At 34.4% G+C, this 26,982-nt stretch overlaps 1 protein-coding gene and 1 non-coding gene across 2 annotated transcripts; one reads left to right on the forward strand and one right to left on the reverse strand.

Moving 5' to 3' along the window:
* The first annotated feature begins 12,262 nt into the window (after positions 1-12,262).
* On the forward strand, positions 12,263-12,366 carry LOC127899542 (small nucleolar RNA R71). Its single transcript, XR_008051419.1, has one exon. It is a non-coding gene; the product is annotated as a small nucleolar RNA R71 (small nucleolar RNA).
* Positions 12,367-23,015: 10,649 nt separating this feature from the next.
* On the reverse strand, positions 23,016-24,852 carry LOC102614665 (geraniol 8-hydroxylase-like). The gene is made up of 2 exons (XM_006487411.4): positions 23,908-24,852; positions 23,016-23,835 (listed from the first exon to the last, which is right to left on the reverse strand). Exons 1-2 carry the CDS (start codon positions 24,799-24,801, stop codon positions 23,242-23,244), a joined length of 1,488 nt encoding a protein of 495 aa, XP_006487474.2. The 5' UTR covers positions 24,802-24,852; the 3' UTR covers positions 23,016-23,241.
* Positions 24,853-26,982: the final 2,130 nt, after the last annotated feature.

Below are 26,982 nucleotides of genomic sequence, written 5' to 3' on the forward strand. Positions count from 1 at the left end.
AAATAGAAATTATATCTCATCCTGATTTTCTAATCCAGGATTTAACATACCCTTATAGAGTGTTTACTTTTCAAATTGAAGTGTAAATCCTAATATTGAGAGTGCAAAGTGAGAGTGGGAAATAGAAATTATTTTTCATCCTGGTTTTCTAATCCAAGATTTAACATACCCTTATAGAGTGTTTACTTCTCAAATCGAAGTGTGAATCCTAGTATTGAGAGTGCAGAGTAAGAGTGGGAGTAGAGTGTTTACTTACTCTAGACTGAGAGAGTGGATTGACAATCAAAATTCTAATTATGAGTTTATTTTGTCTTAGATTATGAGTGAATTGTTTTAAATTATAGTTTTACCCATATATAAAGAATGTGTAGCTTTCAATTAAAAAATGAATAAAAAAATATATTTGTACAATAACATATTTATTTTATTATTAATTTTAATTATAAAATATAATTATTAATATTTTTAATGATATAAGTTAATTTTTTTAAATTTTATTTTAATTGTTCAAACTAAAAATTATTGATAATGTTCATCTGTATAAATTGAGCAGTGATTTTGGAATTTCACTAGGCTAAGGTTTGATAAAAGTTGAAATTTGATATTTTGGCCCATTTTATATATGGTAATTTTTTGGATTTGTTAAGAGTATTTTTTAAATAGAAATGAGTGAGAGTGAGATTCTCACCTCACCCACAAGAGTGGGAATCCCACTCCTCACAATAAAAATGAGTAAGGCCCGTGGAGTTGCATTCTCACGCCGCCCACGACAATGGGAAATAAACAATTGATTCTAATGATAAAAATTTTTGGAATTAAAAGGAGTGAGAGTTAGCCTCCCACCTCACCTATGCGAGTGGAAATCCTACTCCTCACAACAAAAATGGGTAGCGCCATGTAGTTAGATATCCACTCCACCTACTTTGAAGGAAAATAAACAATTGATTTTAAAGACTTCCCATTCTAGAATCCGAATTCAAAATGTAAACACAGCATTAAGAGTTTTCCCTACTACATATGGTGTAAATTCTAGGTTACCCTATACTAGTTAGACTCTTGCTCCGCCTACTTTGAAGGAAAGTAAACAATTGATTTTAAAGACTTCCCACTCCAGAATCCGAATCCAAAATGTAAACTCAGCATTAGAGTTTTCCCTACTACAGATGAGGTAAATTCTAGGTTACCCCAACTTAGAGTAATTATCTTAAATTCCTCCTAAAAGTACAAAAGAATCAATTTATCTACCAAATACCATTGATTACCATTGACTTATTAAATCGTCCAGCTACCAAATTAGCTTGATGACCTAGACCGATAATGTCCACAAGGACATTTACATTTATAGCAAATAAGGCAAAATTCTAGAATACACTAGTATTATCATATCAGTCATATAATAAATAAATAATACTATGACATGTGTGTTTTTATTTTAAAAAACCATAATACAGGTGGTGATTATATTAAATTCAACTACACATATCAAACATACATTGGTTGGTTGTAATAACTCTGATGTATTTTAAAATTCCTTGTCAAAAAGTCCTTTGCGAAACATATAATAAGAAGGAAACTTTAATCATTTTATGGCTAGAATCAACATAGCTGATAAGCTTTAGCATGGCTAGAAACAAGCATCTGCTAAAGAAAAACACATTTAGTCATGAAATTTTTGTTGGGGAAAGATCAGTTTTTTAAATTTTTATAAAACCTTTTTAAGATCACTCTCATATAATATATAAGAATTTGTAATATAGAAATCGTACCTTAAAAATCCGATTTAGATTTTTCCACTGAAGTGATTTAGGCTCCTAGATCACGATCTGTCACCACCACGCCTGTTAGATCACAATCTGTCACCACCACGCTTGTTAGATCAAGAACTGTCACCAATGATCTTCCAGGTTATGACTCAGGTTTGATCTGCACTTGACGTGTGGGCGCCTTTATCACTACCAAAGCAACCAGCACGAGAAAATTTTTCTCTCAACAACAGAGAGAAAAATCTCTTTCTTTGATCTGTATAAAGTGGCTGCTGTCTTTCTTTAGAGAAAATAAGCCTTTTATATCTCCCTTTAGTGAAAACCTTAGGCTCCAAAATAATCAAAAACAAAACTCATGTTACTTGCTTTTTCTATAGGGGACCCATCTTGTAAAATAACATAAGGCCCCTGTTGTGCAAATTTTAATGTACTCGCAAGCGCACGAATCTATTGTAGTATAGATCAATGGTGTTGAGTGTTGATCTCACGAGGAGGTGGATTTTAATTGTGTATCGAATTAATTTTGTAAATGAGTGGTTGGATTTATGGTGGAAATGATTTGGAATATGTTAAGACTTAAATTAAAATGGCGAGAATAAATTCTAAAATTGGAATTGCAATGGAGAAAATAAATTGAAGAGAAAATCTATTAAATTGACGTACTTGGGTATTCGGATCCGTATCAACATGCATCATGGGCTAAATAGTCCGTATTAATGCCAATTAAATCATGAGGGGGGAATCCACACCTCATGAACCACGCTCTAATCAATATGGTGCTAAGGGCTTATCGTGCCAAATAATAATAACCTTATACTAGAGGGCCGGTGAAACCAAGGCGGTACTAGACAAGATTAGTATTATTTGTCGACGAGAAGTCAAAACATCCACAAAAACTAGAGGGGAAGAGAAAATAAATTTACCAAATTAAGCCCATGACACATGTTGAGACTTCACCTTCAACCCAAGCTTGAAAGAAAATTAGCTACTCATAATTGAACTAGGGGTAAAATGGGAATTTATTAAAATACGAAGAAAATACAAGATGGAGAGGGAATTACAGAAAATGGAGTCTAAAAATGGATTCAGGGATATCAAATTAGGGGGGAGAGGCCCCCTTTTTATAGATACATGGAGTAAATCATGGTCATCGGATTAAAAACAATTTGGACGCTCAGGATTGCGCCACGTCATCAGTCAACAGTCCACGGTTTGACCACGCGGATGAACAGTAACACGGTTTGACCCGACTTTGAATAGTAACGCGGTTTGACCCGGATGAACAGTAATGCGGTTTGGTTGAAAATAATCCTGTGTGATGCATGCACCATACGCGAGATTTTTCGTCCACTGATATACTGCCACGTCACCATCAACAGTACATAAGAATTTTAGTCCAACAGGATCGTGACACCTCATCAGTCAATGCCACATCATCGGTCAATGCCACATCATCGATCCGTCTATGTGAACAGTGCCGTGAACAGTAACGTATACAGTCCCGTATACGTGAATAGTACCGTACATGTGAATAGTGTCATTTTTCCTTTTATGCTCCTCCTAAGGTTTTCGACCGTCCTGAGTTAAAAAATGATGTCTGTTTTGCCGTCTGATCTCTCCTTTATTGTGAAATGACTATAATGCCCCTAAAATACATAAATTACTTAATTAAAATAAAACACACGTAATTAAATCACAAGAATGTTAAATACATAAAAGTAAGGGTTGTTAGTAAGACTTGAAATGTAAAATGACGGTTTTCTCCTTTATAAATATGCATTTTCTAACACTCAACACACCCCCCAACCAGCTTATTGCTAGTCCCTAGCAAATAAAGCGAAAACAAAATTCAAATTCAAAATGATATATATATATATTTTTAGAAACACTTGTGTTTATTCAATCAGATTAATGATAGCAATCAAATAAAAGTATAAGCATTATCTCTAGTCTAAAGCAACATCACACCCACATCAATCATCCACATGAATCAGCCCAGTAGACTTTGTTATAGCTACTTTCAAGAATGACATGTCAAACCCCAAAATCTCACTGGAAGTAGTGACACTCTTACAAATAAATTAAACCCAATAAAAATAGTCACTCCAATGAATGGTAATTGAGAGAAAATAATGAAGAAGTGATATCACATGCTCTCACCAAGATGAAATAAATATGTCCTCAGCTTAAAAATAATACGATCTCAAGTCAAATAAAAACTGTTAGTCAACCCAATTTATTTATTTATTTTTTATATGCACCACTACATCTTTTTAGCCCATATAACTAGCTTCTACTTCAGATTATAGTTCCCTAAAATCAGGAAGGACTTTTATTAGGATGTAACGTAGGCTAGAGACATGGTTAACAAAGAAAGGAAATAAGGAAAACAAAGTGTATGTTTGAGAAAAATGCAGAGAATTTTTTTATTTTTTTTATTTTTTGGAAGTTGCAAGGTGGATTTCACCTATTATTGTTATTTTCATTCTTTTGAAACAACAACTTTTGTTTTGCTTTTTTTTTTTTTGGTATAACTTCACTGAACAACATAATTATTTACATTTTCTCAAACATAAATAGGTGATGGAACTTATAAGATATCGGATAATACTCCAAATCAGAGTGGGTCAAGATGATAAGTTGACAAAGAAAATGTTTTTTTTTTAAAGGCTCAAAAGGGTTAACTATGGATATTTAATAAAAGGGATGGCTAGAAAGGCTCAAACGGATCAAAGATGGCCTTTCCATCGTCTTTTAGGGCTCTAAATAACCTTCCATATCTACTAGTTAGATGGGCCTCCAAAGGTAGCAAGACACTTTTTTTTTTTTATTAAGGGTTAACTCAAAAGAAATCTAGAGATCGTGTATACAATAATAAACTGTTAAGCTGTATAAAGAATGGGCAAAATGGTTACTCTCCAAGAAAAATGATAGGCTTAAAAACTCACTTGGTACTTATTATGACATGTTCATTCCTTCAAGCAACGCATATTTGTCTCCGACATCAACATGTAGAGTAGCAAACATAATGTAACATCACTTAAGACCAAAGATAATACAAATACTAAAATTTGAAATTAATCATGTCATCTAATGTTAAAACAAATCACATAATTTTTTTTTTTAAACAACATTCTACCCCCCAACCTATTCTAAACATGAAAGGAAAATATGTATGCAGAGATATGAAAATGATGCATAAAAACTAATTAGAAAAGTTACACTTAAAATGATAGAAAACGAAAATGGTTTTTTTTTTTTTTTAACTTAGAAGATGCGTTTCTAGAGGCACTACTCTCCATATTCAGCCATCTTCGACTCAAAAGTTGGAAAATGTATATTTATAGAGGAGAAAATAAAAAGAAGAAGAAAAATGAACATCAAAACTTAATAAAGACAAAGAAATTTTTTTTTTTTCGAACAATGAAGATGCGTTTCTAGAGTAACTACACTCCATATTCAGCCATCTTCAACACAAAAAGTTAGCAACAGTTAGTTTCCACAACAAAAAATTAGTAAAAACTTAACCAAGATTCCACAATTGTCGACTATTCCCTCCCCCCAACCAGAACGAAACATTGTCCTCAATGTTGTAAAGGAAAGAAGTAGAGTTTAGAAGACATCACCTGGGTGGTGCAACACAGAAGAAAATATTTACAGGCGGAGAGTTAAATCTAATTTGTACTTCTTACTGCGGCTACTGTTACCATCATTATTTGGTCGCTCCAACACAAAGGTCCAGTGGTCTGGCTCCGGTTTATAAACTTGTAATATATCAAGTAGCTCAGTAGCAGTGTGAGCACAAATAAAGAGTTTTTTCACATTAGAAGGAATGAAATAGTTTTTTATTGCATGGTTAAGAAATGCGATAAAGCCATCATAAAAGTTATTGACATTTAACAAACCGATGGGTTTCTGGTGAATGTGTAGATGGGCCCAAGATGCTAGTGTCATAAGTGCCTCTAGTGTTGCAAGATCTCCTGGAAGGAAAATAAAAGCATCAGCATAATTAAGCATTTCAGTTATTCTTTCTTGCATACCTGAGACGACTAACTCTTCTCCAGTTGATGAGTCAGACGAACTGCCCAATGGTTTTAAGACTCTTGGGATGATGCCTAACACTTGACTTCCTCTGATAAAAGCTGCTTCTGAGACCATTTTTGATAACCCTCGATTACCTCCTCCATACACCAAGTGTAATTTTCTCGCTGCTATACTTCGACCAAGATCGATGGCCGCCTCAACGAACTCTTTATGTTTGCCATATGTAAATCCAGAAAGCACACAAATGTTCTTGAATTGTCTATTGGGAGTAGCTGCCATTGCGATACTTCTCAAAAATAATTTGTGAGTGCTTGACAAAAGATATCACATTTAAGAGTCTTGGTGATAGTGGGTCATGGTTGTGTATGAGGTAATATGTCAGTTTCAAATAACGCGTAAAGCACGTGGCTCGCAAGTCAAAAAGAAAACAGTAAAAAGGAAAAAGCAAACAATAATAAAATTATTAAAGACAATAATGCAAACAATAAGACAATAGTGAAATAAAATAACAATAAAATAAAAGGATATTTACAGGTAGTTGCGACTGTGGCTCACATCTTCCTCTGGTTTTACGTCCAGAAACGGCTTGAACGCCCTCTATGGGTCGAGGATAGGCTTCCTATCCAGTTTTCTTATAAACTGGCAAACAGGGTCGTTTATAGTCAGATTCCCGAGACTATATCGTGCATGCTCTTTCTGGAATAATGGCCATAACTGGAGAATCGCTCCTTGCACATATCCACTGGGATGCGTTTCAAGAGACAAAAGGATATCATCCAATGACTCCTTATTCAAGCCATCCCTAATGAATTGAATCTTATCTTCCCTGTTATCAGACACCATTCCTAAAGAACATGGGTTTTTATTGCAACTCATTCTGGCACACTTATGACAAGCAACAGAAATTCTTCGAGCTCGTCGTTTTCTTGCATAATTTCCTTTACCACAACCAGGCATGTATGCAATAAATTTTGGAGGTAACTCACCTGCCGATCGTACTTTAGCCTCGATTAACCAACGGATGTCAGCAGGTATGTTATTCCTCATGAGTAATCGCATGCGTTCGGACCGAGCTTTATAGATCGTAAGGAGGGCATTCTGAGGAAGTGAAGGGAATCGCTTGTGAAGCTTCGCTAGAATCTCATTTCTGTCCATACTTTCGCCTCAGAATATCAGTTATTATGGGAAACTGAAGTAACCGACTTGATTGTCACGGAGTACCGTTATCCGCCACTTCACCGGGGTAACAAACTAAAGCACACAAACAGAAAAACAAATTAAAACACACAAAGAAAATTAAAATCGTCCTCTTATTGAATTTACCTCAAGCTCCAACTGGATGTCGTAAACACTTCTCTCAATGTCTCTGAGTTGGCTTTCTAAACCCTCAACATAGGCTACTAACTCTGGTGGTTGTAGAACCCAAATGCGATGTGTTTTACAAAATTGAATCTGTCTTTTGAGATGAGTTTTGACACGTTGAAGTGGTTTAAGAATGTTCAGGAGGAACGGTCTAAGTATGAGACTCATGATTAAAAATGATAAGAGAAAACTTAATGGTAAAATAAACACACTTATGCAAAAACAATTTCAATTAGCAAAAGAATAATAATAAAAAGAAAGAAAGAAAAATCAAATCAACGAAAAGAAAAGAAAATCAATTCAAATTTGGTGGGTCACTCAAATTTATTTCGGTGTCTTCGTCATGTGGTTGGTACTCTAGATATGGCTTTAATCTTTGACCATTAACTTTGAACGTGACACCGTTCTTTGGGTCCTTAATTTCAATTGCCCCATGTGGAAAAACAATATGAACAATAAATGGGCCAGACCAACGAGAGCGTAACTGACCTGGGAATAGGTGCAAGCGAGAATTGAATAAAAGCACTTTCTGACCTGGAGTGAAAGATTTTCTCATAATTTGCTTGTCATGGAAGACTTTCATTCGTTGCTTGTAAATCTTGGCATTTTCGTACGCGTCATTGCGAATTTCTTCAAGTTCTGCCAGCTGTAATCTTCTTTCTGAGCTGGCTTGCTGCATGTCAAAATTGAATTTCTTGATGGCCCAATACGCACGATGCTCGAGTTCCACAGGTAGGTGGCAAGCTTTTCCATACACTAGCCTGTAGGGTGACATCCCAATCGGGGTCTTGAAAGCCGTTCTATATGCCCATAATGCATCATCAAGTCTTAATGACCAATCTTTCCTGTCTGGCCTCACCGTTTTTTCTAATATGTGCTTTATTTCTCGATTGGATATCTCAACTTGGCCACTGGTTTGCGGATGATACAGAGTTGCCACTTTGTGTGTGATTGAATACTTTGTCAAAAGAGCTTTGAATGCTTTGTTACAAAAGTGGGCACCACCATCACTGATTATCGCTCGTGGGAATCCAAAGCGTGAAACAATGTTGCTTTTCAAAAATGCTATCACCACCTTGTGATCATTGGTCCTACATGGAATTGCTTCTACCCATTTCGATACGTAGTCAACAGCAACCAATATGTATTGATGGCCAAAAGACGGGGGAAAGGGTCCCATGAAGTCGATACCCCATACGTCAAAAATCTCAACCACTAAAATTGGATTTAGTGGCATCATGTTCCTTCGTGTAATGCTCCCCATTCGTTGACACCTATCACATGAAGAACAGAAAGTGTAAGCGTCTCGAAATATAGATGGCCAATAGAAACCACATTGTAAAACTTTAGTCGCTGTTTTCTTAGCGCTGAAATGACCTCCACAAGCTTGTTCATGGCAGAATGAAAGGATATTCTGAATTTCACTTTCTGGGACACATCGTCTAACAATTTAATCCGCACAATACTTGAACAAATACGGGTCATCCCAAAAGAAATTATTTATTTCTGCAAAGAATTTAGCCTTGTCTTGCTTAGTCCAATGCTCTGGAAGTTTACCTGTAACAAGATAATTAACTATATCAGCATACCAAGGTAATAATTCCACACTCATTAATTGTTCATCTGGAAATGACTCATTCAATATTAATGGCTTTGTAATTGAGTCAAAATGGAGACGAGAGAGGTGGTCCGCCACAACATTTTCTGTCCCTTTCTTATCTTTGAATTCCAAGTCAAATTCCTGCAAAAGTAACACCCAACGAATTAGTCTAGCTTTTGCATCTTTCTTTGTGAGAAGATATTTAAGAGCAGCATGATCTGTGAACACGATTATTTTACAACCAATGAGATAAGATCGAAATTTCTCTAATGCAAACACTACTGCTAGCATTTCTTTTTCAGTAGTTGAATAGTTCAACTGTGCATCATTCAATGTCATACTAGCATAGTAAATAACGTGGGGAATTCGATTAACTCTTTGTCCTAATACTGCTCCTACTGCATAATCAGATGCATTACACATGAGTTCAAATGGTAAGCTCCAGTTCGGGGGCTGAATGATGGGTGATGATGTCAACAAATGCTTTAATTTTTTAAACGCAAAAAGACATGAATCATCAAAGACAAAAGGTACATCCTTAGTAAGTAAATTGCATAAGGGTCTAGAAACTTTGCTAAAATCTTTAATGAAACGTCTATAGAACCCAGCATGCCCAAGGAAAGATCTTACTTCTCTGACTGTTTTGGGTAAAGGAAGATTAGAAATGAGATCCACCTTGGTTTTGTCAACCTCAATACCTTTGCTCGAAATAATGTGACCGAGAACAATACCTTGTTTTACCATAAAATGACATTTCTCCCAATTTAAGACCAAGTTCTTCTCGACACATCTCTGCAAAACTAGTGTTAGATGATGCAAACATTGATCAAACGAGTCACCAAAGACAGAAAAATCATCCATAAAGACTTCAAGGAATCGTTCAACCATATCAGAAAAAATGCTCAACATGCATCGTTGAAATGTAGCAGGTGCATTACATAATCCAAATGGCATTCTCCTATATGCAAATGTGCCAAAAGGGCAAGTGAAAGTAGTTTTCTCTTGATCTTTTGGTGCTATGGGAATCTGATTATATCCTGAGTAGCCATTTAGAAAGCAATAAAATTCATGGCCTGCTAATCTATCAAGCATTTGATCAATAAATGGTAAAGGAAAATGGTCTTTACGTGTGACAGAATTCAATTTTCTATAATCAATGCATACACGCCATCCTGTAGTCACTCTAGTGGGTATCAATTCATTATCAGCATTGGTAACTACTGTGACTCCTGACTTTTTAAGGACAACTTGTACAGGACTGACCCATGAACTATCAGAAATGGGGTAAATGATACCAGCATCTAATAGCTTAAGGACTTCTGTTTTAACAACTTCTTTCATATTAGGATTTAACCGACGTTGCATTTCCCTAGTAGTTTTAGCATTTTCATCAAGGTGAATGTAATGCATGCAGTCTACTGGGTTTATACCTTTTATGTCTGCTATGGTCCATCCTAATGCCCCTTTGTGCTCTTTCAAAACATCTAACAACTTACCTTTTTGTTTGTCATTGAGGGATGATGAGATGATTACCGGCAGAGTACTTTCTTCTCCCAAAAATACATATTCCAGAGTGTTGGGTAATGGTTTGAGCTCGAGTTTCGATGGTGATTCTGATGATGGGATGAGTTTCTTCTCTGATGGTGCTAGTTGCTCAACTCTTGACTTCCATTTATTAGTGTCCATAGATGGTGCTGAGTCAAGCAGGGCGTTGACCTCATCGACCGATCTGTCAATATCAAAATCCAAACCAAAGTGAGTTAAACATGTTTGTAAAGGATCACTAAAGTTTGAAACAAAAGTATCATCAACTAATGCTTCAATTAAATCCACATCAACAATTCCATCATCTGCACTGTGAGGTTGTTTGGCAATGTTGAAGATGTTCAGCTCCATAGTCATGTTGCCGAAAGACAATTGCATATTTCCAGTCCTGCATTGAATGTGAGCATCCGCAGTTGCCAAGAAAGGTCGGCCTAGAATAATGGGGATGTGCTTCCTTGAATCCTGTATTGGTTGAGTGTCAATTACAATGAAATCAACAGGAAAATAAAACTTGTCTACCTGGATAAGCACGTCCTCCACAATACCACGAGGTATTTTTGTGGACCGATCTGCAAGTTGTAACACCACTGGAGTTGGGTGTAATTCTCCCAGTCCAAGTTTCACAAATACAGAGTAAGGCAACAGATTTACACTAGCTCCTAAATCCAACAAAGCATTCTCAATTGTGTGGTTCCCTATACTACATGAGATAGTGGGGGAGCCTGGGTCTTTGCATTTTAAATGAATTTTATGTTGGAGTATAGAACTAACGTTTTCTGTTAAAAATGCCTTCTTTTGAACATGCATGTTTCTCTTTTTAGTACAAAGGTCTTTAAGAAACTTGGCATAAGATGGAACTTGCTTAATAGCATCAAGTAAAGGGATGTTAACACTTACTTGTTTGAAGATTTCAAGAATCTCACCTGTGGATTTTCCCTTTCTTCCTTTAGCTAACCTCTGAGGAAATGGAGCTTTGGGAACGTATTCTCGTGGGTTAGTTTCTTCTTTCTCCTTCGGTGATGAGTCCTCAACATTCACAGGTACAATTTGATTTTCTTTTGTCACCGGCATCTCCACTTTGTTGTCGACTTCCTTTCCTTTTCGCAAGGTCATTACTGCTTTGATCTCTCCATGCTGCTGTGGTGAATTGGTACTTGCTTCATGTACTCCTTTAGGATTAGGCACTGATTGACTTGGAAATTTGCCTTTCTCAACGGTCATTGCCAAGGTCTGAACTGAAGAAGCAAGTTGTCCCACCATCTTCTCGAGGCTTGAAACCGATTGAGCTTGTGAGTTGAAGCCTGCTCTCAACTCATTTCGTAGTCCATCAATGGTGCGGTTCTGTTGCTCAATCGTGGAGTGAGTAAGATTCTTAAGATTCTGGAATGAATCCTCCCATGGTCTGGGCTGAGAGTAATTCTGGTTCTGATTGTATGGTCTAAATGGTGGCTGAGAGGCTTGAGGATTTTGTGGAATTGGTGGAGCTGGAGCTGTTGGTCCATTTTGTTGGAATCCTTGAGACCATGAAAAATTGGGGTGGTCTCTCCATCCAGGGTTATATGTGTTGGAGTATGGGTTGTAATTCGATGGTTTTCTCATTACACCTATGGCATTGGCTTGATCTGAGTATGAGTCATGGTCATGTGGCTCTGTTGATTTAGCAGTCGATAATGATGTTATTTGTCGAGAGAGACCTTCAATTATTGCTTTGATTTCTTTAATTTCTGAACTTGATTCGCCAATGTGAACCTCATTTACTCCCTTAATTCTTCTAGTATTCCTGAGTGATCGACTCCGTTGTTGGGAATTATCCGCTTGTCGCTGGAAGAATTCCCAAATCTCTGATGCACTTTTTGACATTAGCTCTCCTCCACTTGTTGCCATTAGCCATTCTTGCACATTCGGCAATAATCCCTCCAAAAAGTATTGGCATTGGTGCCATTTCTCATACCCATGATGTGGACACTTCAAGAGTAGCCCATTGAATCGCTCCCATGTTTCGAAAAACTGCTCGTCCTCTCTCTGGGTAAACTCTGAGATTTTCCTGCGAATAGCATTGGTTTTATGCACTGGGAAATATTTATTTAAAAATTTAGTTACCATTTGTTCCCATGATGCAATGCTATTAGCAGGTAATGTATTAAGCCATGAACGAGCTCTATCTTTTAAAGAAAATGGGAATAATCTGAGTTTAACATCATCATCTGAAAAATTCTCATATTTAAATGTTTGACAAATTGCATGAAAATCATTCAAATGATTATATGGGTCCTCATTTTCTAGGCCATAGAATGTGGGGAGACAATTTAGCACACTAGGTTTTAGTTCAAAACTCTTAGCAGCTACATTTGGGTATCTTATACATGATGTGCTCAAATTTGCTAAAGGACTGAAATAATCTTTAAATGGCCTCTCCTGTGGTTGCAAATCCATTTTATTTTTTACTTGTTTGTGTGTGCGAAGTGTTTTCTCAAGTTCAAGGTCTATAGGTTCAAGATTGGGTAATAATGACCTTCGACCATGCATGCAAAACAAATAAAAAAAAAATAAAGATGGGAACAAAATAAATAAAAATAAAGAAGAGGGAGAAATTACGATACTAACCTTATTGCGCTATTACAACCTTTCTATAAAAATACACAAAAATAAATACGTGAAATAAATTAACTAAAAATTAAATTAATAAAATAAAATAAAAATTACAAAGAAAAATAAATTGAAAATTAAATTACAAAATGTTAAAGAAGAGAAAAAGAAAAGAAATACTAACCTTTATATGTAGATTCACTTTTTTTTCTTTTTTTTAATTAAAAAAAATACAAGAAAACAAATAAAAGAAATTATTCACAAAAATTAATTCTTTGAATTAAAATTACTTACCTCCCCGGCAACGGCGCCAAAAACTTGTTGTGCAAATTTTAATGTACTCGCAAGCGCACGAATCTATTGTAGTATAGATCAATGGTGTTGAGTGTCGATCCCACGAGGAGGTGGATTTTAATTGTGTATCGAATTAATTTTGTAAATGAGTGGTTGGATTTATGGTGGAAATGATTTGGAATATGTTAAGACTTAAATTAAAATGGCGAGAATAAATTTTAAAATTGGAATTGCAATGGAGAAAATAAATTGAAGAGAAAATCTATTAAATTGACGTACTTGGGTATTCGGATCCGTATCAACATGCATCATGGGCTAAATAGTCCGTATTAATGCCAATTAAATCATGAGGGGGGAATCCACACCTCATGAACCACGCTCTAATCAATATGGTGCTAAGGGCTTATCGTGCCAAATAATAATAACCTTATACTAGAGGGCCGGTGAAACCAAGGCGGTACTAGACAAGATTAGTATTATTTGTCGACGAGAAGTCAAAACATCCACAAAAACTAGAGGGGAAGAGAAAATAAATTTACCAAATTAAGCCCATGACACATGTTGAGACTTCACCTTCAACCCAAGCTTGAAAGAAAATTAGCTACTCATAATTGAACTAGGGGTAAAATGGGAATTTATTAAAATACGAAGAAAATACAAGATGGAAAGGGAATTACAGAAAATGGAGTCCAAAAATGGATTCAGGGATATCAAATTAGGGGGGAGAGGCCCCCTTTTTATAGATACATGGAGTAAATCATGGCCATCGGATTAAAAATAGTTTGGACGCTCAGGATTGCGCCACGTCATCAGTCAACAGTCCACGGTTTGACCACGCGGATGAACAGTAACACGGTTTGACCCGACTTTAAATAGTAACGCGGTTTGACCCGGATGAACAGTAACGCGGTTTGGTTGAAAATAATCCTATGTGGTGCATGCACCGTACGCGAGATTTTTCGTCCATTGATATACTGCCACGTCACCATCAACAGTACATAAGAATTTTAGTCCAACAGGATCGTGACACCTCATCAGTCAATGCCACATCATCGGTCAATGCCACGTCATCGATCCGTCTATGTGAACAGTGCCGTGAACAGTAACGTATACAGTCCCGTATACGTGAATAGTACCGTACATGTGAATAGTGTCATTTTTCCTTTTATGCTCCTCCTAAGGTTTTCGACCGTCCTGAGTTCAAAAGTGATGTCCGTTTTGCCATCTGATCTCTCCTTTATTGTGAAATGACTATAATGCCCCTAAAATACATAAATTACTTAATTAAAATAAAACACACGTAATTAAATCACAAGAATGTTAAATACATAAAAGTAAGGGTTGTTAGTAAGACTTGAAATGTAAAATGACGGTTTTCTCCTTTATAAATATGCATTTTCTAACACTCAACAGCCCCTTACACACAAGCTAATTAAATGGAGCCTCCCACTAAATGATATATTTAGGCTTTTGACCCAAATAGCTAGTTATCTTACTTATTAATCCAGTAGTGGTGTAGTCAATTAAATGAGCTAACCCGGGGATCATTTGGGAACATACAATAGTGGTTATAACATTTAGGCTTGTAATTAAAATAGCCTAATTATTTAATTCCAAATTTACTCCAGTAAAAGATTGGAATTGACCTCTATAATTGTATGCTCGAATAATAATTCGTCCCAAGCCACATTGATTTCTTTACTGCACAATCCTTTGTACCACATCATTAATTAAATCGATAACTCAACTGTCCAATCAATTTAATTACATCTTGTTCCTTGATACTTCTGATTTTCTCTAATGATCATTTTCAACATACTAAATATGTTGACACACTCTGGCCAAAGAATTCTATGATCAAGTGCCGAAAACCCATCAAGAGATGTGTTGTACAAATTCTATATTGTTAATCCATAACTCCAATACTCATAATTGCTCCCACCAAGATATCGGGTAATCTTGACCACAAGTATGTGTCGTGCCTATTGCTAACTTAAATGGAATAACAATTGCAATCATGAAATCATAATTAACTCAAGATTAAGATTACAGTAAAATCAATGCCTATGTGATTTAATAAGTCTGGCAGTTATTACAAAGTTAATTAAATCTCATATGTGATCTTGTTCAATGTAGTCGTACTTCATCAATAAATTCATACATAATTAAGACAAATCATTCAATGAATTTATTACAGTCTATACCTAAATAAAGTGCCCAACTTTATTTAGCAACTGCGAACTAAATTTATTTAATCATCAGATAACTTGTATTTATGTCTTCTGTGAATCCACATGGTGATCACATAAATACATATAATATGATTAAATGGACTTTAATAAAAATATTAACGCAATTAAGATATTTGAATAAAATACCTCATTTATTTTATTAATCAGAAAAATTATTTATTACAATTAAATAAACACATATGCTTTTAAAGAGCATATTTTCCCAACAATCTCCCACTAGCTCTCAAAGCATATTTGGCATATTGCACATGCTCTAGGGCTCTAAGTGCAGGTTATAAAGGTTTCCCACTAATGGCCATTTTAATAAGATCTGCCATTTAGCATCTAATGCCATTTGTGGTACTGTCATATAACCTTTCTATACTGTTCCCTTATAAGATGATATTTCCTCTCAATTTGTTTTGTTTCTTGTGGTTTCTTGGTCCCTTAGATTGAGCTACTGTACCACCATAATCACAAAATGGTTTAAGGGGTGTAGTTACAACAGGTACCACCTCAAGATTTTGTAGGAACTTGCGGAGCCATATAGCTTCTTTTGCAGCTTCAGATGTAACCACATATTCAGCTTCAGTTGTGGAGTCTGTGATACAAGATTGTTTCACACTCATCCAACTAATAGCTCCACTTCTTAATGTAAACATATAGCTGGAAGTTGATTTTCTAAAATCCTTATTTGACAAAAATCGGAATTAGTATAACTCATTAGAATAAGTTCATCACCTGAATACACAAGCATATAATTTTTAGTTCTTTTGAGATACTTTATAATATGCTTGACTGCAGTCCAGTATTGAGGTCCAGGATTAGATTGATATCTGCTAACCATCCTTACCGCAAAACAGTCGCCTGGCCTAGTGCAAAGCATGGCATACATGAGACTTCCCACAACTTCTGCATAGGGAACTCATCTTATTTTCCCAATCTCTTCAGATGTTTTAGGTGATTGATCCTTAGAGAATTCAATTCCATGTTTGAATGGTAATAAACCAGTCTTAGAATTTTCCATGCTAAATCTAACTAATATCTTGTCGATATAGACCGCTTGAGACAAGGCTAAAGTTTTATTCTTCCAGTCTCGTAGTAACTTGATACCAAGAATATAACTTGCCTCTCCCAGGTCTTTCATATCAAATTGTTTTATTAACCAAATCTTTATTGTAGTCAATACTCCTATATCGTTTCCAATCAGGAGAATATTGTCTACACAAAGAACTAGAAAGACATCAAATTTTCCCTGAATCTTCTTGTACACACATGGTTCATTAATGTTCTGAATGAATCCAAACGATTTAATCTCTTGATCAAATCTGATGTTCCATGACCGGGATGCTTGCTTTAATCCATAAATGGATTTCTGCAATTTACATACCATGTGTTCCTGGCCTTTTGTACGAATCCATCTGGTTGCTGCATATAAATGACTTCTTCAAGATGCCCGTTAAGAAAGGCTATCTTGACATCCATTTCATAATCTAGCACTACAGCAATGGAGAGTAGAATCCTGATGGATTTAAGCATAGCAGCAGCAGAAAATGTTTCCTCATAATAGATTCCCTCTTTCTGAGTAAACCCTTTGGCTACTAATCTTGGTTTAAATGTTTCCATCCTTCCATCTACTCCTCTTTCTCTCTTGTAGATCCACTTGCACCCTATAGGTTTTATCTCATTTGGTGCCTCTACAAGTTCTCAGACTTTATTGGAATACATAGATTCCATTTCTTGATTCATGGCCATTTTCCAAAATTCAACATCTCTATCTATTAGAACTTCGTTGTAACTAGTGAGATCTTGTACATGTTCATCTGAGATAGCCGTATAGGTTTCTCCCAAAAGCATGTATCTCGCAGGTAACCTAGTTACCCTCCCACTATGACGAGGTTCTAAAAGTGATGGTTGTTCAGGGATAATCCTGTGTTGATCAGCTGGTTGTTGTTATTCTTCATGTTCTATAACATGTGTTGAAAGCTGAGCATCAACCTAATCTCTTTTATTTCTCTAGTTTTACCTTACTCTTAGGTTATAAGTCATTATATAGTCTTCCTCAAAGAAAGTAAAGAATATGTCTATAAATACATTCCTATCTTGAGGACTACAATTCAGACTTTCCCTTATTCCTTTAAGATACCTAAAACATGCAAGCTTCCGAACACAAATCCATCTTCTCTGCCTCTAATTCTAGTAGAAATAGTAGTAAATGCCAAATATGAATGTGTCTCAAACCATGTTTGTGACTTTTTCATAATTTCTTGGAGTAGTAGACACCGAGATAGATGAAACTAAGTTCAATAAACTTTGTAGTTTTAAATACTAGTATCTGGAATAAAAAAGGTAAATGATAAACCACTTAGTATATATCTTGTCTTATTCAAAAGAATCATGTTTCTCCATTTAATTACACTATTGTATCATAGTGTTCATTATATGAGGGAGTTTATCCCATTTGACAACCAAATAGAGCTTGAATTCTCCATAGAGATATTCTTTGTTTCGATCATATCGAAATTCTTTTATGTTCCTGTCTAATTGCTTCTGTCTTATCCACGTACTCTTTTGTATTTCAAAAGCAATGGAATCATGACGCATTTAGACAAACATAAATAAAATGAATATTCATTAACAAGATTGATAGAATACTCATAACCTCTTATAACATGTAAACTAATTAGTCTGTATACTTTTGTATGCGCTAAATCATCCAATACAATGTTATGCTTTTAGCTCAAAAAGAACATCCTCGTCATATTACTTTTCTAAATAAGATTTATAGAGTTACAATGATCAATCTCAATAGGCCAACAAGTCTATCATTAATCATTTTCTTAAAATCTTATTATAGTTTATATGATTTAAGCATAAATATCAGAGGTGATTTTGGTTTGAAGAAATATTTCTTTTCTTAGATAAATGCATATACTCTTTATCATTATATCTTACTTTGAATAGATCAATGGACTTATATGATATAAATTGTCTTTATAAATAACCAAAATAAGTAATAAACAGATTATCAAAAAATAACAGTGTACTTACTCCTGTTTATTAAAACAAGTCACCGAAATTAAATTCCTCTAATATTTGGAAAAATAAAGACAAATATCAAAACTTTAAATCTTGTAAAATTGATCTAGCCTTTCAATTGATATAAACTAGCATGTCTTCAACTATTGTTTGAAGCTTTCTTCATTTAATCTCTTGGTTTCCTGAAAACCAAATAAATGAATTACAAATAAGATTAGTTATCTTAGAATTCATTATTGTATAAATCAATAGAAATCTGAACTAATTAGGAAGCTTAAAGATTTCCTATACCTGATTTTAATAATCTTAGGACAATCTTTCTTCCAGTGACCCTTCTGTCCACATTTGTAATACTTGCCTTTTGGCTTGCCACTTCTTTTAATGGACATTTTGCCGATCCTAACTCTTTTTTGCTTATTCCTGTCTTTCGACTTAAGTCTTGAAGAGAAGCCTTTTCCAGGAAGTTTTCTGTTATGATAAAATTCTTCTATAGCATGTGATTCGTGTATTAATTCAGTTAAGGTCATATCTTTATTGTTTAAGATATAGCTGACCTTAAACTCTTTATGTATCAGGTAAAGATTCAATTACCATGTTAATCTTCGATTTATCATTGATTTGAACACCATGAATCTCTACCTCATTCAAATAGTCCATCATTTTGAGGACATAATCATGAACTCTTGTGCCCTCTTCCATCTTAGTATCTGTAATACGTTTTAATGCTGCTTCTCTGGCAAAATGGATATTTTGCCCAAACATCTGATGAAGACTAGCCATTATTTCAGTGGTTGTTTCCATGCTCCGATGTTTCTTATGCAGTTTTACAGAAATCGAAGCCAATATATAGCACTTAGCCATTTTGTTAGCTTCACACCATTTCGCATAAGGCTCCCTCTGATTTCTATAATCGTATAACGTTGGTTCTGGAGGGCATGACTGGTTCAACACATATTTGCAGCCTTTAGCAGTGAGAATATTAAATAGATTGTGTTTCCAATCTAAATAATTTTCGCCAGTGAGTTCATTTTTAACAATGATAATTAATAATGGGTTGATGGAAGACATTTTCTGAAAAAACAAAATAGACATGCATAAATACTTTGAAACAATATTCCCAATAAATGACAAAAATACAAAAAACCATAAATGCATTTTAATTTATTGTAACAATAATCTAGTATCGCTTTCACAAGCTATCCATTGGGGAAGTCATGTCTACACTTACTAGACCCAATTATCCATTAGATTATTTACTTTTATGTAGAGACATGATAAATAATTTTCGTTATTCCTTTGGGCCTAAATTTGTTAACAGAACTTCGTTGGGAAGGTTAATAACAAATTTTAGTTGTGTATAACCATTATTTCAATCTACGTATTTTTCATATCAATAGCCACCGTTGGGGCAAACAATCGATTGAAAAATATTTCAATTTTATCTTTGAAGAAGTTTATCAAATAAAATATCTAATATATATACCCTCTGTAGGGAGCATCACTGTATCATGAAGTCAAGGTATATATATAATTTTATTATTGAACTAACAATGGAGCTCGTGGAAAAATTATCTTGAATTTTCCCTCTCCCACTCAATATTTTAAAATTGGTTTTTCCTTTTAAAACATACATATTGTTAATTTGCATGCTTCCTATAATATTATCTAGATGATAGCCAATATTATTAAGTATACGCAAATTTCAAACAATATGATGAGATTCATAGTTAATGAATGACATGTAACATTATGCATAGAGTGGCACTACCTATTCTATATAACATGTTATCATGGCATGTTATCATCCAAAACATAACATATAGAAAAAATAATTAAATAATCTTAATTCATGGCTTTCCTAATAATGAAAAATACATTAACCCTAAGTCTAATCTTCATTGGGCTTCTTGTCAATGTCCATCTTCCATAAGCTTGTCTTTGTTAATGGACTAGGGGAAATTGGGTTTTTAAATTTATAATTGGTCCAATTTTAATTTTGAAAGGAAATAAATAAATAATTAATTTTTTTATTAAAATAAAACTTTTGGACCAAAAATAAATTTAATGTATTTAATTTTATCTATGCATTTTAATCCATTAAGCCCAAATTTTAATTGAGCCTAAAACTAGGATTCTTTAAGCCCAAAACTGTTTTTGGACTTAAATGCAAAAAATTAAAACTTGACTACCTAAAGGAAACAATTATGGAACTACAGGGACCTCAATGATAAAAACCAAGAAACCCTAAAATCCATATTTTTCTGTTCCAGCTTCCCCAGCCGCCATCTCCAAAAACCTCCACCACTGTTCAAACGCCAGCCGACCGTCACCACGTCACCAAAAACTGACCAAACCGGCGCACGCTTCTGCTGCACGTGCAGCACGCGCCACTAGCCACGCTGGCCACACGCGCTGCGTGCGCTGTAGCTGTCGCACCAGCGCTCGCTCATTGCTTGTTGTGCGCGCAGCGCGCACTGCTGGCCACGCTGGCCGCGCACGCTGGCTGTTGTGCGTTGCTTGTTGGTGACTGCCGCTGAAAAATCCAGCCTTCGTTTTCTTTGATGTTCCTTTGATCGTCTTCGCGTGATTTACAAATATCCTAGGCCAATTTTTGGCTTACAAAAAATTCTATAACAGTAAAATAAATCAAGAGGGAAACATGGTGATAAAAAGCCACCTCTCTTGTTACAGATCCAAACGAAAAATACAGCAGAAAATCTAACCATGAATTAAGACAAACCATAAACATGCTTTATTCATATATTAAACAAATAATAAATATCTGAATAAATTGTGCCACTCTAATGCATAAATATCAAGATTAATTTCATACGAAATTCTTATATATTAATATGAGATGGCTCTGATACCAATTGTTGGGGAAAGATCAGTTTTTTAAATTTTTATAAAACCTTTTTAAGATCACTCTCATATAATATATAAGAATTTGTAATCTAGAAATCGTACCTTGAAAATCCAATTTAGATTTTTCCACTGAAGTGATTTAGGCTCCTAGATCACGATCCGTCACCACCACGCTTATTAGATCACGATCCGTCACCACCGCGCTTGTTAGATCACGAACTGTCACCAATGATCTTCCAGGTTATGACTCAGGTTTGATCTGCACTTGACGTGTGGGCGCCTTTATCACTACCAAAGCAACTAGCACGAGAAAATTTTTCTCTTAACAACAAACAGAAAAATCTCTTTCCCTAATCTGTATAAACTGGTTGTTGTCTTTCTTTAGAGAAAATAAGTCTTTTATATCTCCCTTTAGTGAAAACCCTAAGCTCCAAAATAATCAAAAACAAAACTCATGTTACTTGCTTTTTCTATAGGGGACCCACCTTGTAAAATAACATAAGGCCCCTTACACACAAGTTAATTAAATGGAGCCTCCCACTAAATGATATATTTAGGCTTTTGACCCAAATAGCTAGTTATCTTGCTTATTAATCCAGTAGTGGTGCAGTCAATTAAATGAGCTAACCAGGGGATTATTTGAGAACATACAATAGTGGCTATAATAATTAGGCTTGTAATTAAAATAGCCTAATTATTTAATTACAAATCTATTCTACTAAAATATTGGAATTGACCTCCATAATTGTATGCTCGAATAATAATTCGTCCCAAGCCACATTGATTTCTTTACTGCACAATTCTTTGTACAACATCATTAATTAAATCGATATCTTAACTGTCCAATCAATTTAATTACATCTTGTTCCTTGATACTTACTGATTTTCTCTAATGATCATTTTCAACATACTAAATATGTTGACACACTCTGGCCAGAGAATTTTATGATCAAGTGCTGAAAACCCATCAAGAGATGTGTTGTACAAATTCTATATTGTTAATCCATAACTCCAATACTCATAATTGCTCCCACCAAGATATCGGGTAATCTTGACCACAAGTATGTGTCGTGCCCATTGGTAACTCAAATGGAATAACAATTACAATCATGAAATCATAATTAACTCAAGATTAAGATTACAGTAAAATCAATGCCTATGAGATTTAATAAGTCTGACAGTTATTACAAAGTTAATTAAATCTCATATGCGATCTTGTTCAATGTAGTCATACTACATCAATAAATTCATACATGATTAAGAGAAATCATTCAATGAATTTATTACAGTCTATACCTAAATAAAGTGCCCAACTTTATTTATCAACTGTGAACTAAAATTATTTAATCATAAGATAACTTGTATTTATGTCTTCTGTGAATCCACATGGTGATCACATAAATACATATAATATGATTAAATGGACTTTAATAAAAATATTAACGCAATTAAGATATTTGAATAAAATACCTCATTTATTTTATTAATCAGAAAAATTATTTATTACAATTAAATAAACACATATGCTTTTAAAGAACATATTTTCCCAACAATTTTTTTGTTATCTGTAAACTTATTTAGGACAAACGTTGTGAAGGCAAACAACGATTTCGATAACAATGCCAATTTGAGTTTCTCCACTTACTCAAAATTTTGACCAAAAAATTTATGTTTTGACTAAAAAACTCGTGACAAAAAACACCGTTTCCTTTGTTATTCAAAGTGTCACATATTTTTTGCTTACAATATTGATCCACTCATAAATGTGGATTAAGGTGATCATTTAGATAATTGCTCATAAATAATAAGAACAATGATAAACAACAATGATGAATAAATACTAACGACAAAGTGCTTTATTGGTTACAATTGAGTGCACTCCAACGGGATGGAAAATTAACTATACTGAGGACTAAATGGCAACAGGGACAACACGAAGGGGTTGAGCCTTCTGTATAGTGAGGCCAAATTTCTCTTCCATGTCCATGTTCCCATCTTCAAGCTTCCAATCAAAAGAATTAATAAGTGAACCGAGCATTAGATGTAACATTCTGATTGCCAATGGCAAACCCGGACAAATGCGCCGCCCACCTCCGAAGGGAATTAGCTCAAAATTTTGGCCTTTGTAAGAAATATCTGACCCCAAAAATCTTTCGGGTACAAAAGAGTGAGGATTGTCCCATATGTTTTCATCTCTACCAATAGCCCATACGTTAACAAAAACTTGCCCACCTTTCGGCACTGTGAAGCTTGCAATTTCAACATCTTCAGAGACTTTGCGGGCGATTAATAAAGGAACTGCCGGGTGCAACCTAAAAGTTTCTTTAACAACTGCTTGTAGATAAGGTAACCGAGTGATGTCAGATTCTTCAATTGGGTTGCCTCTGCCAACCAGTTGTTCTAACTCCAATTTTGCTTTCGATAATACCTCAGGATTGTGGAGTAGTTCTGCCATTGCCCATTCCATTGTAATTGAAGTTGTGTCATTCCCCGCAATAAACAAATCCTGTTACATGAACTCTGTTAATTAACCTGTAATTTGTACGAGAAATTAAGGAAAAGAAAAAGAAACATTTACCGCAAACAAATGCTTGATATTTTTTCTGTCAATCTCTACACTCTTGTCTTGTATAATATTGAGAAGAATATCTAATATATCTTTATATTCAGTGCTAATACTGCAACCATGTTCTTGTCTTTGCTTCAATCGTTGATCAATCAAACGATCCAACACCTCGAACATCTTGCCAGCATAAAGTGTGTTGCGGCGCCTTATCCCCTGCAGGTCAAGCATTTTTAGTAGAGGAAAATGGTCGGACAAGTTAGGCTTTCCTGCCTCTTCCATGATACCCCAAACTGTATCCTTAAACTCTCGCTCACTGGGATCAACGACATCAATAGAAAAAATCGTGTTGGATAACAAATTAAGTGAAGTATTAAAAGCAGCTTGGCCAAAATCTATTGCTTTGCCCATACGGCAATTTTCATCAACATAAGCAAGAAGGTCTTTGATTTTCTTGCGTCGGAGGTCTTGATTGGCATCGAGTTTCTGACTAGTGAAAATATGCATGTTGCATAGTTTTCGAAGATTTTTCCATAGTGGTGAGACTGGCAGCCAGACCAAGCTGAATTCAGGGTGCCGGTTAGGCAGGGACAAGACTGCTTCAGGGACCTTTCGATCTCTGAATGATGAATCATGTTCTTTAAGTATAGCTTTAGCCATGCTTGGAGAAGAAACCACTACTGTGGTCACCTGGCCAAGTCTTAGACTCATTATGGGGCCATGAATCTTGGCAAGCTTGGCCAGTGACTTGTGAGGTTTACCACCCAGCTCCAGGAGGTTTCCGATCACCGGATATGGCCTCGGTCCCGGTGGAAGCTGTTTGCGTCTTCCTCTAGAAATGGAACTTAAAGCCATCGCGCAAACCAATGTGAATACAAGCCATAGTATACAGCTAATGAACAAATCCATCTTTGAGCTTACTTTAAGTTCTCTTTATTTCGAACCCTCAATATTAAAACTCCGTCCTTGATCACCCTCTTTTAAAGAGGCTGGAGGCTGCTTCCAGAACTTTGTATCGAAGACATGAGTAACGATATTCAAAAGGTGATCACGTGCTTGTGGGCCAGCTTGGCGGCCGCTTAGGCCCGCCGCCTATACTCAGGAAGATTTTATTTAGAATTGGATTATTGGCACCCCGTAAATAGCTTTTAAAACTCCTTTAATTATTTTATAATTTTTATTTTTATTAAAATTATATGATAGGATAATTTTAATTAAAATTCTATTCAAAATTTAAAATTTTTTTTCCTTAAAAAATCTAACATTATAGAAATTAAAAAAATTACTTTTTCTTCTAATTTTTTAGTAAAAAATTTACCATTGGTGATTGCAATGGAGAGAAGAAAATCGGTTTTTTTTTTCTTTTGAATGGAAAAACTCCTATTGTTGAAATGGAGTTTAATAATAAAAACAAACAAAAATTAGAGAATAAGGTTTACACCAATAAATTTTAATTAAGGGTATTTTTGTCATTGATAGGGTGTTAAAAGAATTTTTTAATTTTTTAAAATACTTTAATGGGATTAATTAAGAAAATGGGTGTTAAGAGATATTTAGAGAGGTGATAATAGTCGCACTCTTTTATTTATTTTGGTATTCCATTATACTCAAATTAATAGATTTTTTTTAAAGTTTATATTTTTAGTAAGCCTATACTTTAATTAATCTTTATCCTACAATTAAATTTTTTTAAATGAATTCTATATTTGATAACTTTAATAATAAAGAGCAATATCTGTTAATTTGTTATTATTTTTAAGAAAATTTTATATTTTTGGGTTTAAACAAATTAATTATTTAACATTACAAAATTTCTTGCTTTCGTCTCTACAAAAAAAAAATTATTATATTTATTGACTCACATTTTAAGTAAAAAGAAAATAATTTTTGGAAATAATGATTCTAAAAGAAATAAAAGAGATGTATTCTTAATTATTTTTCCTTTTTAAAATTTCATAGTATCTTGTTGATTATTGTTGAAATTTAAGATATAGTTAAAATATTGATTAAATTTTGAGCTCTTTCATGTTTTTTTGAGTGTTGAAGTCATTAAATATAAGGATGCTCATAAAAGAATTTCTGCTAAGGCCTCGGTACTCTAATGTCAGCTCTTGTCACTTAGTAATTTTTTCTTTAGAAAACATAAGCAAATATTGTAATCAAAACTGCTGGGACGGATTTTAATGGTAGTGGGCAAGGTTTGTTATATAAAAGATCATAAAATTGATGATATAGAAATTTAAGTAAACTATAAAGTAGAGACTAAGACGTAATTCCACTGATTAGTTGGTAGCCTTACCAAGACCTGGATCTTGGGTTTGAGTCTTATATAGTGTGCATGAGCTTTTAATTAATAATATTTTAAAAATAAAATACAATACAAAGTAATATGCACATGTGGTATTACGACATTTTAAGGTTATAGTTTACATAGTAGGGTTATAGAAAAATAAATATAGTAATTTTCTTTTTAAAATAATAAGGTTATGTAGAAAATTTAAAAGTATGTGGTGGCTTATGTTATAGACTACTAAAAAAGTCAATTGTCAAAATGAAAAAAAATTATGAAAAATAATTTTAAAGAAGTTACCAAGAACTTTTTTATAATAAATTATTATTATTATTATTATTATTATATGTGGGGGTATAAAATTTTTTTTTATGTTTTATTAGGGACAATAAAGTCACTCCAAAGAATAAGAACCTCATTCCTAACCTTTTGAGAATGAGCTTTTCATTTCTTCTTTCTAAATTAATGGGTCTCACTATTTCCATTCCATTCTTTGATTTATTTTTTATAAACAAACACAAAGGATGGAAATAAATCCTCGTTCTTATTCTCTTATCCAATAATCATCACACCCTTAGAGTAATTATATTCAATTCCTCCCTAAAAGTGCATAAAAATCAATTAATCCCCTAAGTAAGGTTGGGCCTATTCAACCTCACCAAATTCATCTCTATACCCATTTTAAAAAATAAATTCATTGCAAAAAAATTTAATTCTCAAAATTCAAGATTATCCTTTGTTATGAACTACCCCAATTCTTCAATCTTCTTTAAGAGAATCAAAGCATACAATCAAATGTA

Source organism: Citrus sinensis, chromosome 8, assembly GCF_022201045.2.
Source record: "Citrus sinensis cultivar Valencia sweet orange chromosome 8, DVS_A1.0, whole genome shotgun sequence".
Classification (NCBI taxonomy): Eukaryota; Viridiplantae; Streptophyta; class Magnoliopsida; order Sapindales; family Rutaceae; genus Citrus; species Citrus sinensis.

Excerpts from the sequence above, each read along its gene's own strand:
- LOC102614665 (XM_006487411.4), bottom strand. The coding sequence starts at position 24,801 with ATGGATTTGTTCATTAGCTGTATACTATGGCTTGTATTCACATTGGTT. Across the intron at positions 23,836-23,907 it reads ATATCAAGCATTTGTTTGCG|GATTTGTTTATTGCGGGGAA; the intron begins GTAAATGTTTCT and ends TTCATGTAACAG.